The following is a 24,239-nucleotide window of genomic DNA, read 5'->3' on the forward strand; positions in this document are numbered from 1 at the left end:
ACCAAGATATTTAATGTACAATCATGTAAAATGGTCTATACAACAACCTGTACAACTTTCCTTATTGTTTCATGGATGTACCTAGTTAGCTCACTAGTAAGGAAGTAATATCCCCATTCTCAATCCTGTCCACAAAGCCTGGAGTTGTTAATTGTTTCTCCAACTGTCATTGAACACAACACCAGACCTCTCTGAATCCCTAAATCCAACATATGGGACTCATGATTGAGGGATCTAGAGAAATAATGCCATTTTTAACACATTAAATTCCATTCACCTCCGTTGTATTGTGGTAAAAAAACCCAAAACAGAACATATCTGCATCAGTAGATAGCACTAGACTAAAGGACAGAGAGGAAACATATTTTCTTTACTTGTAGGTGATTCAAAGAACTGTAAAGCCAGGTTCTGGCTTCAAACAGGAGTAATATGAGAAGATGATTCAGTTAAATTTGAAACAAGCGGAATTCAATTTAAAGATGGACTAAAAAATGCGAGCATGCTCGTGGAAACAGTCATTTCTTGTGTCTGTATTAGCAGGAGGCTGCTGCTCATTCAGAGGACAGAATATCCTATTAATGGGTTTATTCACGGTAACAGGGACACTCAGTGTGGGGTATTAGAGGTTCAAAGAAACAGTTTGACCTCACTAAAGCTTCAATAGCTGTATGGCCAATAGCCTGGTTACTCTGGCATCTGAGTACAGCTTCTAAACCGACCCCCTCTGTCTCTTCTCTACGTCTCTGTTAACATTTTCTCCTCTCGGTCCAGTCTGCTGTTTTTAAAGCAGGCCTGACATGTGATAGATGGTGGCTATGTGGGTTAGATAAGAGCGCTGCTGGCCCAGAGCCGGCCGGGCTGGCAGGTAGAGGCCAAACTACTCAGATAACAAGCTGGCGTTGCCCTCCGCTGGCCACGCGGAACCCCAGCCATCTGGGACAGAGGAGCAGGGGGACACTGATGGACTGATACAGGGGCTGCATGAATGTTAGAAAAGGGATTCCCAGGCAGTGTTAATGCATGGCTGCAGTTGAGAGTTTCAAAGGGAGGGAGGGAGGGAGGGAGGGGGGACTTAGTGTACATTCAATACCTGTTGCATGTAAATCACAGCTGAAGCTCCTACATTGTGGCCACATGCACAAACAGTTCAGCCAGATGGTACTTTGTAGTAAGGAATGTGAACCCTGCTGTATTACAGATAGATTACAGCTTTGGGTGTGGTTGTTATTGACCACAGTGATGAACACATTTCCAAAGGTCTTTTTAGTCCCTGCTGTATATTGTAGGGACAAATTCCAGTTTTCACACCAGTTAAAAACATATGAGGATATAACTTAACAAAGGAATATATATATTTTGGTATACTTACATCCAACAAGGGAACCTTGTATGTAACCATGTCGGCTAGAAATGGAAATTATATACCACTAATTTGTTTCGACAGTTTTTGACATATAACTGATGTTTTGTACATTTACAGACTTTGGAACTTTGGCTTAAAAACTCACTAAGATGTTGACTCGATTATTAAAATTGTACATAATACATTTCTGTTGATGTATTTGTTAATTACTCAATTAAACTTTCAGCATAGTTGAATCATGCTTTAGTTGCCAAAATGCGCTGATATGTTCAATATGAACATTTTGTGACTTGGCAGATGGTGGTATATAAACAATATGTCCTCATTATGTTGAATATATTGTTATTTCTAGCAGACGGGGCTGTTGTATGTCTGCTTATTGCACATAAAACCTGCAGATTTGAGACAGTTTCCTCTTGTTTGCTTGGATTGTAAATTTAATCACAACTGTGTTTCAGTTCTACTGGAAAAGGAGCAAAATTCAAGTTTTCTGCTGTGAGTTCAAATCACAAACAGAAAACCCTGTTAGGTTTGTGACATCAGATATCTGTTTCTCAAGTGGCATTTTGAAGCTTGGACTTCTGTTCATTGCTTCCCAGACAATGTTTCTTTGTTTTCTGGGGGTATTGTTTTACATATGAGAATTGAGGGGTTGAAGAATAAAAGGCATCTGCTCTACATATTATAAAATCATCTGCAACAAACTTCAATAACTACATACAAAACTTTTCTTGACTATAGTACTGAAGGGATTAGTCAATTCATTAATTGATTAGTCAATCGACAGGAAATTAATTATCAAAAATATATTTAATTCATATGATATTTATTTAGTAAAAATCCTGAACATTCACTTGATTCCACCTTCACAAATCTAGAAATGTGTTGGGTTTTTTGGTCTTATTTATATAATAGGCCTTCTTATGGAGGATATGTTGCAGTAGAAAAAGCCCAGGTGTGAATAATATAATGAATTGTCAGGGGTCACTGGGACACTTGAATAGAACAGACATAATTAATGTCAGTAATAACACCTTTTCCTACTATGACAAGTCACATGCTGTGAAAAAGGGTTCTCGACAATTACCTTGAAGCTGATAGTGAGCCTGACACACATGTTTAGTATCACGGATTTCTGGATAAGTATGCAGCAGCCATTAGAGGAACTGCAGTAAAATAGATATTATCAGTTAGCTTAAGCTGAGGTGTGGTGGCTGCATCTGGTTTTCCAGTGGCAGTAATTATCAGGCCAGATGAAACAGAGTCATGCTCACATGAAGTGCTCAAAGCATGCTGGCTGGAGGCACCTTGAACCAGTGGTTGAATCACCACATGAAGTAAAAGCAAATGTCTGTATTGACTTGCTTGCACTTGCACATCTTCCATTCATTCAGTGTACTTGTGTCACAGCTGATACAGTACTGAGCCACTTGAGTTAAATACCATATTAAGCATGCATAGCATGTCTCCATCCACAAGGAGGGACATGGAGAGGACAAGAGGCTGTATGTTATTTTGATGGCGAGCTGATTGCGCTGGAGGTTGCAGAGGTTTTAGAGGTGAAAGGTTAAAGATGCAGCCTTTCTTTGTCAACACACAATGGGCCACAGCGGAGCAGGCTCCGGCTGTATTGGCTGCTGCTGGAAGCCTTTCCAGCCTTTCCAGCCTCAGGCTATAATGGTCAATAAGCTGTCATGAGGATTAGCAACAGAGACCACACACTGGAGAGCTCCATTCTTCTCTACCGCTGGTCCATTATCAGCACACACTGCTGCCTCAGAGTATGGACTGAAACAAGGCTTAATCCTCATCCCAGAAACACAACCATTAAGATGTGACCACTCTGAGAAAGAACCCTAGAAAACGATGTGTGGTAGAACGGACTGATATCCTCACAGTGTGTCCTTCTACAGACACTGGCCTGCTCTTGAAAGATCAATAGAAGAAGGCTGGTCATTTTCCAAAGCATGCTGTTATGTTAGATTCTTAGATGTATGTTTCTGTCTTCCAGGCATCCGTAATCCACTCAAAATAATCTCACAGTCTTGAAAATTGTCTGGAGTGAAGATGAGCTGGCTCCTCTTATGTCATCAAGCCAAAATTTCAGTGTGTCCAAATACCGGCAAAACGAATGACTTTCACATCAACCTTTTTTAAAAAGTGTAGTATACGTTAAAAATGGTTAGCAGTTCATGTCAATAAACAGACTAAAACATACAAAACCCTGATATTGTCCTTTTTAAATGGACATTTGACAAACAAGTGTACAGCAATATAGTGAGAAAATGAATTAATATACTTAATATGTCGTTTTATGTGTTGGTTTATTTACCAGAACAACAGCTTACCTTTGAGAAACAACAGACTAATGCTGGCTCAAGCTAAAGCGAAGCTAATTTGCAGCTGCCATCCCTGGTTAGACTTTTAAATGTAGGTTAAAACAGCTAAACAAATAAGTGGATGAAAAAGGACTTAAAAGAAAAAAAAGGATAAAAGCAACAGAACCAATAAAACAGACTTTATGCAGTTAGCTCATTAGTTTGTTAGCTTTATTATGATTACTGACTTGGAGTTGTAATTTGCCTAAACTTTTTTTCCTAGCTCTAAATCAGTGCTACAGTGAAATGTGTGTGTGTGTGTTTTTTTTTTTTTGGGGGGGGAATCTCACTTAAACGCTGTAACATATCTCTAAGTTTCAGTATGTTCGAGGTGGGGGGGTGCTCACAGACATTCATACTTGTCTGCCTGTGTGTTTTTGCGTTACACGTCAATATGTGTCTGTTCAAAGAATAGGCGACTGAGGCACGTGTGTGTCGGAACAGAGCCCGCGTGTGTGTGTTTTGTGTGTGTCGGTGTATGCTCCAGGGAGAACATATGCCGGTGTTGATTGTAGGGGCACGGGTGGAGGTAGGCGGGAGGGAGGAGGAGGAGGAGGAGGAGGAGGAGGAGGAGGAGGAGGAGGAGGAGGAGGAGGGGGGCAGCTGGCGTGTGTCGGGTCAGGGGTCTACAGCTGTTGATAGCAGGGTGGTACGCTGACACAGATAGGGGGGGATCTGATGCTCCCGACAGCCCGCACCCTGCACCCCGTCTGCATGTGAGGGATGGAGCTCGTCAGGGCGGCGTGTAAGTGAGAAGCGGACGATGTGTCTCCAGACGACGGTCGCACAGATGGCAGCGAGATGGGTGGGGGGGAAATAAGGGGGTATGAAATAAAACTCAGACAGCAAGAGGGTAACCAATATGAAGCTAACAGACTGTTGTGGGGTTAAAGTCAGACCCGTATGGTAGTCAGATTATATATCAGGCTTTGTATTAAATCAGATTCGATCCAGTTGGTGTGGTCTTGAGTATTGACTGTACATCATAAATATCAAATTCTTCTAATGACACAGTATGATTGCCCTTTTTTTTTTTTTTTGACATGGACATTTACACTTTTAAAGGAACTATTTAAATATTCTAGAAGTGTGCTTTCTAGAAGTTGCTTTCAAAACCAGTATTATATGAAGTAGACGATTAAAGATTATCCTCCAGCCTATATGGCCATATGAGCGTTTCTTGCACCCCTTATTGATGAGATTATTTGTATGGCACCTACACAAACGTGATTGGTAAGACTGTTATGATCTACCATTGCTACCGCTATAATGTGGTTAGGCCTACGTGCACAAACTACGTGGTGAAGGTTATGTAGAGATTGTGGTCATGATTGAAAGAAGAACATCGATGTACATGTAACACAGTAAATTAGTAGAAATACAGAAGAAAGAGCCTAGGCTAGTACTTACTACCAAAGTGTCACAGATGGTCAGAGGCTATTATCACCAATACAAAACTGATTAATGATTTGCTACACAAATGTAACTCAATGCCTTCCCCCAAATGTTCTTCATGTTGTCCTAGCAGCTTCTAAAGACTAGAAAACACAATTAGTTCATTTTTTTTGGATTTAGACATACTTTACCACTACCTAAAGGTCATATTGTTTGCACTGTCTATATGTCTTTGCAGAATATTGTGCTTTTAGAGGCACATGTACATTTTAAGCAGACTGCAGCACAAACACAATAGAGTTTTCATGGCCAGTAAATCCATTCTAGGGGTAAATTTCAGCACGTTTAAGACAAAATAAACATTAGCATGAAAGCAAATAGGTATAGCATTTTTGTACTATAAACCACACCAACTTGGGGATGACTATACCTTAATAAACGGTCTGAAAGTTAGACCATTTCTTTAGGTAAGCAGTACATGCATTGCACATGTATAATAAAAATAAATTAGAATATTGCACTTCATTTTAAAGGCATCATAGAAAATCCTGTAAAATGAAGTGCAATTTCTAATTTATTTTAATCATACATGTGCAATACATCTACTTCTACATAAGTGTAATACAAGCAACATCTGTATGCATGTTTGACTTAAACTGAAATCTCTCTTTCTATTTGAGCTGTGTGTGTGTGTGTGTGTGTGTGTGTGTGTGTGTGTGTGTGTGTGTGTGTGTGTGTGTGTGTGTGTGTGTGTGTGTGTGTGTGTGTGTGTGTGTGTGTGTGTGTGTGTGTGTGTGTGTGTGTGTGTGTGTGTGTGTGTGTGTGTGTGTGTGTGTGTGTGTGTGTGTGTGTGTGTGTGTGTGTGTGTGTGTGTGTGTGTGTGTGTGTGTGTGTGTGTGTGTGTGTGTGTGTGTGTGTGTGTGTGTGTGTGTGTGTGTGTGTGTGTGTGTGTGTGTGTGTGTGTGTGTTACTCAAACACTAAGTTTGTTAGAAATGTAAGTACATTACTAACAAAGTTAATGTACATGAGAATAATCAGGACACTTCACTTTAATGAAAAACTGGAACTATGTAATTTCCAAATTATTATATTCTAGGGATTTATAGAATTATTGATAGTACATTGTGAAAATTATAATACAAATATAATAAATGTATACCTGGTAACACTGAAGACTGCAAACACACTGAACTCTCTCTGTAATGTCCATCATTCATTCAGGCTTATGCTAATTTAAAGTAGTTTTACTGACCCCTTCAAAGATCGGGCATCCTAAAGGATGATTAGTCTACATCATTTTGTAAGCATGCTACACATCTGTATCAGTTGTGGTGACCATTGGTTTCCTGTTCAGAGTCCTCTGTCTTTTTTTTCTAATCTGTTATGTTGAGTCCATCATCTAAAGTAGTGATTAATGCAGAAACTCATCATTGCTTTAAACAGGGATTCATATCAGTGCACATACCAAGTCTACATAGTGAACTTTGAATACTGACAGATGCTGATTATCTAATCTGTGTAAGCTGCTGCTGTGTCACTGAATAGTCAGACTGGCAAGATGATGTGTCAGCAGGCAGATGTGATGTGGAGCTTATCTAGAGGGGGAGGAAACTGGATTTAGTCTTATAGCTGTGATTGAGATCCAACCTATGGAGCATTTTGAATAGTAATTACCCGAAAAGTAATATGCCTTTTACTTAAAAGAGTGAGACGTAAAACAACAGTTAGGCACCAATATGAAATTCCCTCCTTTGTGTTTCTTCCGCCAGTGTTTCCCTGTTGAGCTGTGGTGGAAGTATAGTAACAAAAAAACTTTGGTACTAAAAACACTGTAACGTTGAAACATAGAAGACTTGATTTGACTCATTTGGACGCTGAAGCTTCATACTAGCTTCAGGGATAGGTGATATATCTGTATATATATATATATATATATATATATATATATATATATATATATATATATATATATATATATATATATATATATATATATATATATATATATATATATATATATATATATATATATATATATATATATATATATATATATATATATATATATATATATATATATATATATATATATATATATATATATATATATATATATATATATAACTGTTATATTATTTGCCTTCACCCACTTAGTCATTATATTAACATTACTGATAATTATTTATTATACTTATACTCAATATTTAGTGAAAGCACCGATAGTCTTTCCAATATTGTCACAATATTGATATTGAGGTATTTGGTCAAAAATATTGTAATATTTGATTTTGTCTATATCACCCAGCACCACTTCAGATAAACTTTTAAATACATTTTGGTACACAAAGAGAGATTTTGTGAACATGAACTATTAGTATTACTACAAGTTTACCCTCAGATTTGTGACTCTAAATACATTGTTCAGCCACCTGTTTTAGAATACTGGCACCTTTTATCTTCTAATTCAAGCATTTGACTAAATACTACAAATATTTCATCTGGTGTTTTTTTCCCCTGTCTTTCTGTTCTCTTGCTCAAACACAAAATTATGTATGTTTGCCCTATTTAAAGGACCAGAGTGTAAACTTTAGGGGGATCTATTGGCATAAATGTAATATAACACTCATAATTATGTTTAATTAGTGTACAATCACCTGAAACTAAAAATCGTGTTTCGTCAATAGCCCTTTATATCTACTTAAGGAGCAGGTCTTCTTTCAAGGAGCCTGCCATATTGAACTGCCATGTTTCTACAGCAGCCCAGAACAGACAAACCAAACACTGGCTGCAAAGAGGGCCTTTTGCAGTCACCAAAGGTTCTTCTGCAGGCTTGGAAGGGAGGGGTTGAGGGGAGGGGTATTCAGTTGGTTGCAGTCTACAACCTCACTGCTAGATACCACTAAACCCTACAACTGGTCCTTTTTAAATAAAGGAAATTCCTTTCTTTTTTTATCTGTGTTCATCTTACACTTTTCTGGAACTTCTCAAATACAAATAGTCTTTTTAGTGTTTAATTGAGGAACTTGTGAGACAGAGCATGACTCTGACTCCTTATCAACCTGAGAATTGATACCAATGCGTATCTGTGCCTGTCTGTTTAAAATGCATCTGATAGCTAACTTTGATCTTGTGACCTTTTTTCCAGGCTTTTATGGGGACCATCCGCTGGAGTCTGAACAGAATGACAGCATGGGTGAGTTCATGAGCATGCATGTATTCTCAGATATGAGTTAAGGATGCAACCCTCTGTCTTCTCTGTATATCTTAAGTAAATAGGACCTTTTTGACATGCCACAGTAGTGAATTATGATGGCTGAATTCCATTTTGCTGTTTCAGTTTTTTTTAGGGTACTGATAGTGTGCATCCCTGCTCAATATTACATTGTCACAGCTTACTTGGACTCTTGAATAGAACCAAACCACTGTTGATGTTAACACCTGCGATTCTCCTAACATGTCAAGTAAATGTGTGCTGTTAAAAAGGCCTATACATTATGTTCATTATTTAGTTTTCCCACTCCTGTGTATCATTAGCTGACTTGTCACTACTTTACAATCATGAATAGTAGTTGAAAATATCCAAAAAACAGAATACAAAACTCATAAAACACAGCCACAGTATATCATGGATTGGTTTTCTGGCAATGAATTAAATCATTAGATGAAGGGCTCCATCTAGTGGTTAAATAGGGTGCCATACATTTAATGACAGGGTTATAATTTCCTGACAAATCCACAAGAGGGGAGTATGAACTCAATAATAATGGAGATGCTGCTTTCATAAGCTCTGGTTCACTGGCTCTTACGCAGTGACAAGAAGTGATCAAGAAGGTAAAAATGAAGTTTAAAATCAGCTGTAGATTGAAGATAGGAAGGGTTATTGTTTTCTTGGTTCAGCAAAAATAGAAAGTGATGTCCTGCTGTGTAGAAACATTTTGGCCAAGCGGTCAGCGAGCACATCCTCTATTGTAAAAGTTGCGTCCTGTCATCACTGATTTCTGCGCGTGGTGTGTTGACGTCCAAAAACCTCAAACGTGAGATGATAAAAATGTCAGAAATGTGTTCCTCCTGGGAGGAAACTGGGAGCAAAGGGGCAGGGGTGAGGCGATGGTCCAATGTTAAGGTCCAGGTTCAGGCGAAGTTCACCCGGCACTCCCCTGGCTGCCATCACAGCGCCAGGTGGCACCGTGGAGGGGTCAGAGGTCGGACACAGTTCAGAAACCGCTGACCTCGCCGTGACTCTGCACTGACCTGATTGTGTGCAGGGCTTCTCCGGCCTTTCTCAACGCTCCCTCTATAAACCGGTGAGAGGAGAAAGAGTTTGGGGGGGTGGCTAAGAAGTGGAAGGAAGCCGGAGAGGAACTATTAAACCTGCGCACACAGTGAAAGGCTGGCATTGTTGCGTACTGCGGGAGGAGGCGCGGATTTATGAGGCCGAGGGCTGATTGGGTTGTAAACTTGACGAGGTGGGCTCACGGCCGTGGCTCTTCTCTCTCTCTCTCTCTCTGTTGGCCCTATTCTCCTCCCAGGATGCCCCGGTGCACGTACTGGGCAAGGGTGACGCTGGGGTCAAGGGGGGCTGAGGCAGGGTTCCTCAGGCTTGTAAATGCTCTGACAGGGGTGGGAATTCAGAGACCCCCATTCAGTGACCAAAAAACCCAGGTCAGGGGCCAAATAGCTGAGTTAGCAACAGCTGTTTTCAACACTAGCCCTGTAGATGAAGTCCTAGTGTCAACTATCTCAAATGGGATGTTTTTTCCACCTCGACCCTTCTTATGAATCTTTCTCCCAAAACTTGGAGCATGCATCCCCATCTTCATGAGCCTAGAGATGGTCATTTATTGGGGATTGATTGGTTCGGCACACATCCTGGGCACAGATGTAGCTCTTTGGAGTGGTGGTAAAAATGCAGGAGTCCATAAAAGGCTGTAGCTACACACTTACTCACTCACACATCCATTTGGATCAATAATTTATCTTCTGTGTCTCATCTTCTAATCATTGTCCAGGCCTGTGTTTCTGTGTCTCTGCACAACCGAAGCAACACAAGTCACATCCTTTTTATTTAGATGTTTTGTGACGTGTATCGGGACATGTTTTGCCCCCCTGTGGCTCCTCCTCCGGTCACCCCTTGGATGACCTGGCTCTGTCGCAGGGTTCAAACTCTTTCCCCTGACACCTCCCCTCCCTCCATCTCTCTCTTCCCCTCTCTCTCTCTCTCTTTAGTCCCAGTGCACAGCTGACCAATAGCTGCAGAGCGGGTTTGTCAGAGGGGTTATCAGGGTTCTTTGGTGACTACCTCTGTTCCATGGGTAATCATTACCAGCTGCCTATTCCAACACAAGGACGGGACTTTCTCTTCTCAACTTTGCCCCCCTCTACCCCCCCTGAGCTGTTTCGCTATACAGTTTCATCCCAGTTGCCTTTCTGCATGTTAGATTTCATATTTGAACCAGTATCTCACACAACAGGCATGAAATGTTACCCATATATCATAGTAAATGTCTAATTAGATAATTAATGGAACAATATAAAGCCTTTTTATGTTTAGGAAAGTATAATGTTTGATTTTTATTGAATTATGTTTTAGAATCTAATATTTGTCACATTAAACAGTGATTGCTTTGTTAAAGAAACCCACCTCATATATGTGAAACAGTCCTCCTGCCGCACTACACATTTTAGGCCAGCAGGGGGCAGTAGATCCTTTCCTGACCCCTGCGTGTGATGTATACTCCCACGTGCCACCTGGACCCAGTGAACTCAACACCCATATGGAAGTACTTGGCTGGAGCCCAGCACATGCCTTTCCTTTGTCCTCACATAACTGGGCTAACTTTATGTGTCTGTGTCCAAAAGTCATTCTAGATCACCAGGTTTTCATTTTCATACGAGCAAACGCAGCAGAGCAGTCAAACACTTGACACCGCCTCAGATCCCTCTCTTTGTTCCTTTTTTTTTTTGTCGCTCTTGATAAAAGTGGACTTGAGTGTTAGTTTTCAATGTTTGACTGAAGTGAATGTATAGATATGGATAAGCTGCTGAGGAATGAAACACCATTACAACTACACTTTTTTTCTCTCACTTCATTTTTTTCTTTTCTTCTCCCTTGGGTGCCCCATTTTTTCTTCTTCTTTGCACTTGGTACATGACGTTGTGAGTGCCGCAGAGTGTTCTGGAGCTGCCTCTGGTGCTGACCTCCGTGCTTTCTTATCACTTTAGCCTTTAATAATTCATGATTAGCCTAGATTTGGTTCACCGTCCCTTTTCCCCTTTTTTTTTTTTTTTTTTTTTTTCACTCGCTTGATGCAATTCGTGTTGGCGTTAGACTCGGGGTCAGCCTGCGGAGTGTTTCCAGGTCAGGGAGAAGTGGGTCACGCTGTTCCCAGTGTCAGTGCCTATAACTTCACAGTGTGTGATGACAAAGCCTAACTCCACGGGGATAAACAAGCAGACTTTTGTGTGGCCCTAATATATGTAGCGAACAGGCCTTTGTAGATATACTGCTTTACTGCGCTGACATTTAAAGGTATTTATTTGCAGATTAATCCTTCGTTTACAGTCATTTTAAAGTCAGTGATGTATTCCTCGGAGCTTTAAATAGAGCAAACTCTAAAGTACTTCATTTTATAGAAACTGTTTCAGCAGCAGCAAAATAATCAGATTATTAGAAAAATAAGCAAATATGTATCTTAAAAATAGTGTTTTGCACTAGTTTACAGTACAAAAATGCACAGTCTTCCAATAATTCACCCCAGAAATCATGTAAACATGGCATAAAAATTGTAGTTTTATATGTAAACATAGTAATTGTTATTGTGTTAGACTAAATATACAGCTTATGAATTCTATCTTTATGTCCGGCACTTAAGGCAAGACCGTCTGCGTATGCGAAACTCCCTTGAGACATCGTGTTAGATTGATCTCTGTCGAGACAGTTGAAAGACAAGAAGTGACCCGGGCTGCTTCTCATTGTCCCCTCCGACACTTTTCCACAGTAAACAAGAAAAGAGAGAACACGCTCTCGGCTCCGCTCTGGTTGGAAAACATAAATGTGTTTGAAATTTCCCAGCATGTCAACATAACCTTACAGGGCAATTACCGCAAGATTATTTCCATATGTCTATATATCTCCTCCAATTACATACTGAAATAGGGTTATGAAGCTGATTAACTTTCCAAGAATCAGAGGCATAGACTGTTTCATTTGTTAAAAAAGAGATATATTTGATTGGGTTGATTTGAAGTACAACAGAATTCAGTGTTTCACCTCAGTGTTACATTTTAGTTACAGTGCTTTTGGATGACTGTCCTGTAATTACAAATGTCTCGGGCTCAACCCCCGCAGCAGCCTGCCTGTCTTTAAAAAAGTGTCCTTGACAGGGTTCCCTCTGGCTTTGGAATATCGTTGAGATTTTGGAGAGGTGCTGCAGACATGGAAAAGTTTGGGAATTGCAGATCAGGGAATAATAATCTGCCAAGAACGGTCGCTCCGTGTAGTAAAGCCCGCAGGATTTTCCAGCTTGTTTCACACATTTGTTGCAGTCGACAGTTCTCAGCCCAAGTGAAGTGGAAAGCAGACAACATTAACAAACAAGGACCCCGGTACAATTTTGAGGTCATGGACGAGGTCGCACTTAGTAATGGAAAATGAGAGGAAAGTTATGGAATTTAACATCTAGGTCATAGTGGGAAGGCTTCTTTAGGCAAGACACTGAACTTCATACCTGCTTGATTTGGATAGGACTGTGCTCGTACAACAGAGTACCATCATAAAATTAACATCTATAAAATAAGAGGCTCAGTCGTTGTCTCCATCCAAGGTTTTGAGACAAGGACCAAAGATCTAAAACATGTAGAATTTAGGTTGACAACCTAAATAAATGTTCAAAATTCATCATTATGTAGTAAAAACACATTTTCAGCATTACATCATATCAAATATTTGTTGAATTGATAGAAAAGATTTAGATTCTTATTCCACACCTGATATGTGTAGCTGCCTTCCTTGGTGTGTTTACACTTTATCACTATCTGTCCAATGAGAACATGTCTTTGTCCATTTAAATTCACTGTACAATAGTCTTTAACACATTGACATTTTTTTTCAGGCAGCATTTGAATCCCATTCAAATTGCTACACTTGAATTAGGTAATGTGGTAACAGTGCAGACTCTTCAAGTTGAGTCAATCGCTTAGATCTACATCACCGCACATGAATAATGTAACTTAGAAAAATACAAAAATAGACATGATGTACAATTAGATTTTCTCAGTCAGTTTGATTTCCCTCATATGAGGTGAAACCTCTTTTTTGCCTGATTTCACACACATTGAGACATGATTGAAGAGCAGCAATTCTTTCCAGAAACAATGAACAACTGTTTCTCTTATAGAAACCACTGAAATGCGATCATATTGATCTTCAGTGCTAACACATCCTGTAAGCTGACATCAGTGAACTACACACAGCTGGGCAGGTATGTGAGGCTTTAAGGCCTGTAACAATATGAAGCTTTGGTTACTTCAATTTTTCACATAACAATTAGTGTTTTGTTTGAAGTCCTTGAGCGCACATCAGTTGCTGTTGTCAGTCCTTGTGTCTGATCGCTTTTTGGGTGGATTGAACCGCAGTCTGCATTCATTGATCAGTGAGTTATTCACAGGTAAACCCACCGACAGCAATGAATGTTTATTGCAGCCTTATTAGTGAACGCCTACTGCGTCACAGGTGAGCCGCTCCTTGATGGATCGTCTCGTGGCCAGCTTGAGGTCAACAGGTTTGGTCCTGTTGACGATGAACGAGTCCATCTGCGGACTGAAATGCCTCATGATACATGTTTGGTTTTCAGATGATTGCGTGCATGTGTGCTGTGGTGTCCCTCAGGGTACAGTCAACGGTCGATGGTTTTGGACAAAGCTCAAACTCACCGACAGCGTTGAATGTTCACCGTGGGCACCGAGAAAGAAAGCGCTCCGCATCCCGCCGTTGGTTCGTTATGATAGATGACGGCTATTTGACTTGTCAGAGAAAATCAACATATGCAACATGCGAGTAACAAAAACGAAGCTCCCTTAGTTTATTTTCATTCATCCTCCGCCTCTCAGTCGCTGCAGTTTGACTCGGTAAAGTGGAAAATCACAGAAACACTTGCCTGTCCCTCTCTTGTTGGTCCCCGTCCAAACCACATAGATTTAAAATGTCTGCAATTTAAATTCAAACATGTATTTTGTTTTTTTTTGTAAGCCTGCTATGGTGTCAGCCCTGTTGGTGATTTATATGTCCACCTCAGCTGTCAACAGATGGGAAAAGCGATGGGAAAAAATGCTAATGTTGTAATACTAATTGACACCGAGAAAGACTACCTAGATATTAGCTGTTTGCAGAGTATCACAATCATACGTGTGTGTGTATGTGTATCTGTGCGTGCTTCAGTGTTTCTCTTGGCCTGTGCAGAGCAACTCCATGCCAAGGCGTGTTACCACCCATGCCGCCGTGAGGTTCAAATTACGTTGATGGTAAGCCAGCGGGAGCGGGGAGAGAGAGAGAGAGGCGGTGATGGCAAAGGCTTGGGGTTTCTTTAAATAGCCCTGCAGACGTGGTGGAACGCCATCACGGTTGTCATCGTCCTCCTCAGCTTCTGCAAAACTACTAACACAACTCCTCGACTGCCTTCTTCTTCTTCAGCCTGCAGCAAGAAGAGGAACAAAAAGAAGAAGGAGAGAGGGGGGAGGGGGTGGGGAGGGGATTTGAAATGGCATGAATAAAAGGACAGTGTCAGTCAGGCTCGTGGAAGGTGGCGAATTGGAACAAGTGTGATCAGAGAACGCCGCTGTGCCCCACAGCTTAAACTAGTGCACTGCAGTGTTGAGCTAGTTAGAGATGATTACTGTTCCCTTTACCCTGCGCTGAACCTCAGCTACTGCTCTGGGAGTGCGCCTTCCTGTGTTCGTCTCTTTGAGGTTGGAAAATCATGCAGTCATGTTTTATTAATGCTCTCTCTCTCTCTCTCTCTCTCTCTCTCTCTCTCTCTCTCTCTCTCTCTGTCTGTCTGTCTGTCTTTCTGTCTCTCCCACCCCTGTTTTTTTTTCTTGTTTCCCTTAACACAGAAGAAGAGATTTGGAACACAGTATCTTGTTTGTTCTGCATCCTCTTTTTCACAACGAATTTTGACATTTCTCATAGGTCGCGGGTTTTTTTAATTTGGAAGGGTACCGAAACCTCGTAGGGGAGGTAGTGAATGTATGACGCAACTCATTGTAGAGAGGTTTGTTGCGGCTCGGCAGGATTTGCAGTTCTGTTAGATCAATCAGATGGAAAATGAGAGAATTGGATCTGCAGGTTTTTTTTGTTTTTTTTGTATGTGCTTTCAGAAAGGAGCCACCCACTCCTTACGTTACTGCATAATGAATGATCACTTTGGGAAGAGTGACGCTCGATTCACTTTTTCCTGCTTTGACACAGTTCACTGACCATGGCGAAGACGTCATTATTGCCACAACATAACACTAAATCATTTCTCAATTTCATGTGCTCCATGAATTATTTCCCTCGCCCTCAATGTTCCTGTCTAATCCCCACATCCAAAACAGAACCCCCGAAGATGAATTTTCCTTTCCTTGATCACCTTGAATCAGAATAACCAACATGGCCTGCTTTTTTAATTAAATAGACAAATAATTGATCAAATTGGACAATAGCTTTTATGTGGCATTGATTTTTTTAGCTTCAAGGTCCAATTTTTTCTCATCTCTAAGAAAGCTAGATGCCTCCTTACCTCCTTTTCTTTGCAAATAATACATTCTCTGGCATTTTCCTATTTTTTCTCAGTGTTTCCACTCACAAACAAGGTGGGAACTAATAGTTTTTTCAGTCTCTCTGGCTCTGGCTTCAATGGCTTCCCCTCTTGGCACTTGTACTGTTTGGCTGTGCGCCTGAGACACACACACACACACACACACACACACACAGGCTTTTTTCATTCTCAAATATCTCTCCCTTTCCTTTAACCCTCCTCCTCCCCTCTCTCTCTTTTTTTTTCATCTGACTTGACTTCCGCTCTCCCTGTAAGAGGACAACTTATGGGAAATGTATGTTAACTCACTGCATGCTGATTTATTCATCGGTTTGAGGTGTGGCTGTACTTCCGCGTCAGGGTTCTTGATAATTCCGTTGCTGGCGTGGTCCCCAGAAACTTTGCATAACTGACAAACTTGCAAAAGTATAGCGTGTAAAAATAGCTGGGCGAGCATGAGAGCCTGACAGGGCCAGAGTGAAGAGTGCAACAGTGTGACTGAACCAGTGTGAACCCTGCGTCGTCAGCACATTCCAGGGGTTGGACAATGAGAAGCACACAGTGTACTCTGTCGTGTTGCCTGCATAGCTGGCTGGTCTGCAGCCAGAACTCCGTGCTGCCTGAAACAAGGCCAACGCAACACAGATGCACCAAATTCAGCAAAACGAGCACAAATTTTTTTCAATTCAGTGTATCGGACATGTCAGCTATGCTAGGATTGTCTGAATTGGACTCAGCGTTTAGCCTGTTTCTCATGTGAAAAGGTAGTGGGACTTGAGAAAGATTGGGCTTTTCATAAGGAAATGTTCTCCACGTGCAGAGTTATCACTGTAACTGGATGGACCAAAATATTGACTAAAGTATGAAGATGTGGTCCATGTGGGAGTGTACTCTCATACTAGATCCACTGAGGAATTCAGTTTGTGCTCCAGGAACAAGAATGTGTCGAACATACGGTTTCTCTTTTCTAGGGTTGAGGTTCTGCAGCTAGGCCTGGTTATGGTTCTGGTAATTCAGATAAATCTTAGCCAGGAATTGAAAACATTGCATCAGGAACTAATCGTGGGATCCCTTGAGTGTGAGGTGACTATCAAACCCATCAAAACCTCCCAACCTCCACATCCTGACATTCCATCGCCCTGTATCAAATCCCTCACTTTGTCCAGTTCATTCATGACGAGATGGTGTTTCTTTCACTTTTCCTTTTCCTTTATGGTCATTTCACAACATCTCACAGGTGATGACAAGTCAGCCATGATGGGACGTAAAACGATTAGGGATTACGCAGCATCCGTTACCGCCTTTTTAGGCATTTAAAACATGCCTCATAGCCATCCATTTCCTCTGACGAATATTTTACTCATGTTACTGTACCCACAGTTAACCTGACACACCCGGCATGTTCAAAAATACCCAGGCTGGGAGCCTGCCAGCATACGTTCTCACACTTTCCCATCCCATCATGCCTCTTGACAATTATTATTATTATTATTATTATACAATCTGCTGGCACTGCGAGACATCTCCTAATGGAAGTGCATGAGGAGATTAAATCGCTAAAATCACCAACGCTAGTGAGTGATCCTCTTCGTGGGCAAACTCAATCAAATTCAACAAATATGCCTTAATTGCTGTGTCAGTCACAAAATGGGCTTTAAGTCAGATTGGACGTTTTAATATCTGCTCGAATTAAGAAGTTCTATAATGAGATTTAGCAGTGCAGCGGGGGTCGCGCGGTATCATATTTAGCTGTCACGCCGCTGCGTTTGTTGCCACACATTTGCAAAGTGGACTGGTCCATGATATAACAGGGCCGATATGAAATGTGGAAGTCAATAAGCAAAATAGGGCGAGATAAACACATGGTATAAATAGTAGCCAAGCAGTAACATATCAGTGCTGATCTCTGTTATGACATGATGTAATCTGATTGACTGTAGATTTACAGTAGAACTAACTAATACCTTCAACTGATGTGCTACAGAAGACTTTTGAGGCAGTTCTGTACAGTTGTGTTATGAAAGAAAAGGTTGTAACAGTATTATTCGTCTTAGAATTGGGGTTAAATGTAAATTCAGCTAATAAGGATAGAACAAGTAGGGAGAAACTGAACATGAGCTGGTTTTTGTTGTAATCATTTGGCAGCGACAGAGAAGGAGGGGATGGTATGCGGCAACGGCTGCTGGACTCCAACTGGAGTAACTGTGGTCACAGTATGACTCCTGCAAAGCTGGACTCCCTCCAATCACCTTCTAAGAAACTAAATATTGACTGCAACTCTCAAGAACCTCAATTCTGAAATACAACCCCCACCCTTCCCCAAAAACCACTGCCTTGTTACAAGCACTGGAATATCTATAGAACCTTTCTGTCGAGCATGGTTTGACAAGCCTTTGTAAGTTTCTTCTGATCTTTAGAGGGTAAAAAAATGATTAGTAACCATTGCAAAACCCTTACTGACTTAACTTGGGTACTGGCAGCAGTGGCCAGGCCGGCCCTGCTCCAGTGTAGAGACTCCTTCAGGCGGAGCGCCAAGCCTTTCCAGAAACACCCTGCCTCCACGTGCCATGGATCATCCTGCCAAGGCTCAAGGGGTTTCATTTGCAACCTTAACTGTGGCTGAGCCAGCTTGTATCTCTGCTGCCAGCTCGTTTCTCAGCATTAACCCATGGCTCTCTTTTTGACGGTGACATGTGGTTTTTTCTCTAACCTATACCCTCCTCACTGCTCACGACTTACCTTTACCCCCCATCTTCTTCTCAGTTCCTCCTCGCAGCAGCCAGCATCCTCGCTTTTTTTTTCACTGCTGATTGATGCCCCTGTCTGTCTGCCCTGTTTTTCTCCCCCGTCTGTCTTTTCTCTCTGTCTGCTTGCGCACCTTTTGAACCCCGGCGTTGATGCACTTGATCACATCACGTCAGTCGGGCTCTAGTTGACTTATCCACTCCTGCAGCATGCCTGAGAGAAACCGCACTGTATGTCACACTCCTCTCTCTTCTCCAAAGCTTTGTCGGCTCATTTCAGTCATGAACGCCAAGGCTGATGAATATGTATCCCGGGCTCTTTTTCGCACCAGTTTTGAGGATCTCTAACAAAGCGGGATGAGAGAGCCCTTTGTGGTTGTCTTCTGGATTTAACCGTGACATTTCTCTGGAGCCTGCTGCCACTTCTTATCTTCAACAGACTTTATCCCCAGGTCAGACTCGCGGCCCCTTTTTGAACGCTGGCATTGTCAAAGCTTGCACCCTAAAAAAAAAAAAAAATCCTTGCACTAACTATCATATTTCGTTATTCGGGGGGCTCACAGTAACGTCTGTTTGAATCTCGGGCCTTAATTGAGTCATTAAAGCACAACAGAAATATCTCGCCCCCTCAAGAAACCCCCAAAACCCGAAAAAGGTTATACAACGTCTTTAAAAAAAAAAAAAATCTGTCGTGGCGACGCAGTGCAGTGGTGGGATTGTCGGCGGGCACGAGGATCAGCATTTTCGTCGTCATGCCCGCCGCTCAAGCTCAAGCTCGATGCATCCCGGACTGCAGCAATATACAGCAGGGGAGCAAGGAAACCGGGCCATCACTATGATCATCATCATCATCATCTTAAACCCCCCCCCCTCCAATCTCTTCCACCCGCCCCAACCAACAAAGCAGGGAAGCCTCACACCGAGAGATTTAGAAATAGCACAGGGCAGGGGGAGGCAGGGAAACGAAAATCACAAGCGGCAATTCTGATTTCATATTTCCGTTATCAGCGGGAGCCAGCAGGGGTGAGCCAGCATGGGAATGACCTGGATACTGATCGATCTTTATTCCTCCTCAGATGCTGCCTGCGCCAACTTTTTTTTTTTTTACGGCCTAGACAGACAGATCCAGCGGATCCAAATCATGTTGCCGGTGTTTTGTTTTTTTCTTTTCGTAAAAAAAAAAAACCCAAGCAGGAAGCGAAAGGGATGTGAACAGATTGTTTTGAGGAGGTGAAACGCCTCATTTCAGTGTCAAAATTAAGCTCCTAGTACAGCGGCATTGATGCACCCAGAAAAACTAATCCTACAGCAGCTACCAGCGCAGTAACACACACACTAAAGACAATGGGAGATACACAAAGCTCCAAATTTTACACTTAAAATTTTGCTTTTTTTGTATTGTGATGATGTGTAGCACTTCCCTAAACCACCATGTCTTCTATTTTTAGCTACAGTTGAAATCAAACTGTAATATTTGCATTTTTAGTGCCTTGCAAAACCAGCTAAACTAAACAGGTCAGTTCCCATAAACCCACATTACCCATTTTTTTTTCTCTTTTTTTTCTCTCAGCGTGACAACATTACAAAGCACGGCGCCCCCCATCCCAGTAGGGGAGCGTGTCTCTGCGTCGCACCAGCAGGGACACTGTGTCCTTAATGCGCCGCACCGTGCTTTGTGCTCTGTTGACCTGATCAGCTCCGCCTAAGCCAAAGTTAAGCTCATCTTTTTTGTCCTACTGTATTTTATGAAAAGATGGACGACTGCTCGCTCGCTCTCGCCGTAGATGAAACACACGGAGGAGCTGGCGGCTGATATTTTTAGAGGTGCACAAACGCGTGACTCGCCGACAGTAGTCTAAGACTGCGGTAAAAAAAAAAAAGAAAAGAAAAAAAGTCGGGGCTGCGTTCGAGCCGAGCATTGCGGCGGTTTTTCGAGTCGGCTGATCCTCTGCAGAGCAGTTTGACGACTGTAGCAGTAGAGTTGTCGAGGCCAGTGCTTTGGAGAGTTGCTCAGAGACTTAACCCTCCTCCCCCAGCACCTTCTTCCTCCCCTTGCGGAGGAAAATCTCTGCTGAATTCATGTCTCCTTTCAGATTTCTAAGAGGCGTTAAACCTTTCTGGATTAAAGAAGGTAATCTGACAGGCAGAAGATTGTATTAGCCGGAGTGTTGGCAGAGCTTTTAATTTTTCCTCTCTTTTCATTTCCGCCTCTCAGCCTGCCTCTCCTGCTGACCTGCTAGATGGTATTATTGTGTTTTTCTTTTGAATTACAGCAAAAACATCCACATCTTCCCTACCATTCACTCTCTTCTCTTCCCTCTCTTTCCCACTCTTTCCATATCTCCTCTCTCTCTCCCTTTCTCTCTCGACTCTTCCAGCAATGACAGCATACTTGTGTGAACCCATGATTTATCATTTGCTAATCCGTGCTGATTATGGAGCTTTCCACACGGCCCTTATCTGTTGCTGAGCCCGCTTTTCACTCCATAGCTGCCAATTATCTTTCAGGCAGCCTGCAAACAGACCTGTCTCTGTCAGCCAGCTGCAGAACCCACCACTGAGGCCTCTTATACACATTATATACACACACACAAGTACGCATGCACAGGCGCACCAATGACAGGCTCGCTCGGGTTGTTGGTGTATTATTTTTGGTGCCCCCTGCCCCCTCCCACCACCACTAACACCACCACCAAGTACTTGTGGAAATGTAAGATTTTAGAGATCAAATTCAATCTGGTGTTTTGTAAATGTTCTGCACTTTCACCTTCATTCTCATTCGGCATCACCTGCTGAGGGCAGGGACATGTGGAATGCTAGATTTAAAAGGAGAAGAAGAAGAAAAAAAAAAGGTTTCAGCTACAACTAGAAAATAAAACCAGCCAGTCCATCATGGCCACTTGAACCGCTTGACAAATTGGAGCCAGTGGTGAAATTGCTTCACTTTAAAGAGACAACAAGGACCGAATAGGCAGCTCATATTAAAACCTCTGTCTGACTCATTGTGCTGATAAATACTGCTGGCGATTTCTTTTTTTAATCTGTTGGTCTACTGGAGTATTTGGTTGGGGCGACCCTTAATGCGGAAAGCTGATATTAATTTAGTTACACGCTGCTTTTGGCTCCAAATAAAGCACAGAGGATGCTCTGTCACAAGCTTTTACTTATTTGACTTGACATCCTGAAGCTTAGATATTAGTACATTAGCATCAAGGTCAACATTCTGCTATAGCGTGCCAAATCAACCCACCCACACACAGCTAGAACCCGAGAGCCTGACGATGACGATGCCTCGCTGTGACTCATCCCAACACTTCACTTAGCCCGGGCGGCAGGACGACCCAAGGTTGGCGTATGACAACATGTAAGGTTTTTTTTTTTTTTTTCTTGCGGGGGGCAGGGGGGGAGCGTGCGAGAGAGCGAGGCCTCGCCCGCGGGGAGGGTATGCAGATCGCTGCGCGCTCAGCTGATGCGGCGTCCAATTGTCAGCGTAATGGGAAGTGACGTGCACATCAGAGCAATGTGGGTCAGAGCGCCAGACGACCAGCCCGCGGCCTGTATCTGCTTCGCCTGTCTAATCTGCTGTAGCCCGACCAGACGAGACTCTCTAATCGACCCTGATATTCACTGAACACACATTACCATCTCCCCTCACGCTCAGGAACGCAAACACGCACACCGACACACACACATACACATGCATGGCACAAATAGAGTTCTCTATCTGAAAGAGTGAAAATGTAGTGGGTGTCGGTGGAAAGAATTCTCTATTTAAGACATGGAATCAGTATTTAATTGTGATCGAATTGGGGGGCAACACTGTAAAAAATAAAAGCACCCTCTTCCTGCTGTTTTGGGTCAAACATGGCTAAAGGCCTTGCTCATATCTTGTGGGGGCAACCTGGCAATCCAATTCCCAGTTTCCTCTCTCTTTTTTTGTGCTTAACCCAGGCAAATTACAATTCACTGAAAGCATGAGAAATCCTAATTTTACACCCCTGTTTATCTCCACATCTCTGCTCTCCTCACTTTGATGTATTGACCAGTATATTTACAATATTTTCCACGCCCTTGTGGGTTTTTGTTGAAATATTTATGCAGAAGGCTAAATTTAAATCCCAGGGTCTGTGGTTTCCCCCCGCAGTGCGATATGGACTGAGCCGTGATTTTATTATTTTTTTTCTTCTTACTCCAACGGGTGAAAATGGGTCGGAGGGACGCAAAAGCTTAATAGGATTCCCATGACATGGTCAGGGGCTGGCGTCTGAAGGGGAGGAAAAAGGAAGGGAAGGCTGGAAGAAGGAGGGGGACGGGGGGGGGCAGGAACAGAGGTGGCGGAGAGGGGGAGAGAGCGAGGGAGAGGGGGGAAAAAAGCGCAAACTTTTGTGAGTGTTTGCTTAGCACCTGTGTACGGACTTAACAACTCCATCGTAGCCAGAGGGAGGTGACACATGGGAGCCTTGAAGTGTTTTGACATTTTCTGCTCAAACAGGTTTTTTACGGCCGGGGGAAGAGGCCCAGAGGAGTTCAGCCTGTGCGAATCTGCCTCTGCCTCATCAAAGGCAGTAATTTCCTGTTCATTTCAGGCCCCCATCCCCCAACCCAGAGCTCTTGTCTGCTAATCCCACCCCTGCAAACTCCCCCCCCCCCCCCCCCCTCACCCCCAAGCACCCACCCACCCCGGGCCCCCCTGCTGGTGTCCTGCCCGCCTGTGCTTCAGCTTGCTACACTCCGGGGCTAAGGGGGGAAACTGGGGAGGCTATACGCTTTGTGTCAGCAGGCTCGCGGCTGAGCACTAACAAATCCTCATTGTCCCGCGCGGGAGTGGTGACAGAGGAGGGAGAGGAGGGAGAGGGGGGGGGTATGTGTGTGTGTGTGTGTATGTGTGTGTGTGGGGGCATCACTGTCTGGTTTCTATTCAAATCCAGGTACACACACATAGGCCTGGGAGGGAGCAAGTGATGCAGAGAGGGGCTTATATAGAGCTCCAAGCTTGGGACCAAAGTCCATCCAGACATCAGCTGAGGCCAGCCCATGCTAGGCCATGCTAGGCCTAACCAGGCCCGGACCAGGGCCCCTGTGCTGTGCTGTACTGTACTGTAATGTGTGTGGTGGTGGTGGGGGTGGGGGTCGCAGGAGACACTTACACAACCGCTTGCCCTCTCTGAACTGACCGGGCGATAATAACTGATCAACAAGTGCACACACACACACAAAAAATTACCAAATCATTACGGTTTCCCAAAAAAAACAAAAAACGCTGCGTGGCCAAGTTCACCTCCAGAGTCCAAGTGTTATCATTTCGTCAACAAAGGACTTTGGCTACCTGTAATCCTTTAACAACCGGCAAAGTTTGCGCTCTCACTAATTTTCAACAGGGTGTTTTTTCCCTCATTTGGAGACACACACACTCTGGTATCAGAGGTTGCCTGTAAGCTTAACTGAACAGAGCGAGGACTGCGTTTCAGTGGCGGCCTCCCTGTTCACTTGAACTCTGGGGTTATGGAGTGTATGAGTTGCCATCGCCGGCGATGAGGGCTGAGATGTGTTATCTGGGTGACA

At 42.8% G+C, this 24,239-nt stretch overlaps 1 protein-coding gene across 1 annotated transcript in view; it reads left to right on the forward strand.

Moving 5' to 3' along the window:
• Positions 1-24,239, forward strand: part of nr6a1a (nuclear receptor subfamily 6, group A, member 1a) — an 88,814-nt gene that overhangs the window by 13,789 nt on the left and 50,786 nt on the right. Inside the window, exons 2-4 of the mRNA XM_062417282.1 lie at positions 8,283-8,330; positions 8,966-8,979; positions 22,194-22,203. Of these exons, the coding sequence (XP_062273266.1) occupies positions 8,283-8,330; positions 8,966-8,979; positions 22,194-22,203 (72 nt within the window). The remainder of the gene's footprint in view (positions 1-8,282; positions 8,331-8,965; positions 8,980-22,193; positions 22,204-24,239) is intronic.

This window comes from Scomber scombrus, chromosome 4 (assembly GCF_963691925.1).
Source record: "Scomber scombrus chromosome 4, fScoSco1.1, whole genome shotgun sequence".
Taxonomy (NCBI): domain Eukaryota; kingdom Metazoa; phylum Chordata; class Actinopteri; order Scombriformes; family Scombridae; genus Scomber; species Scomber scombrus.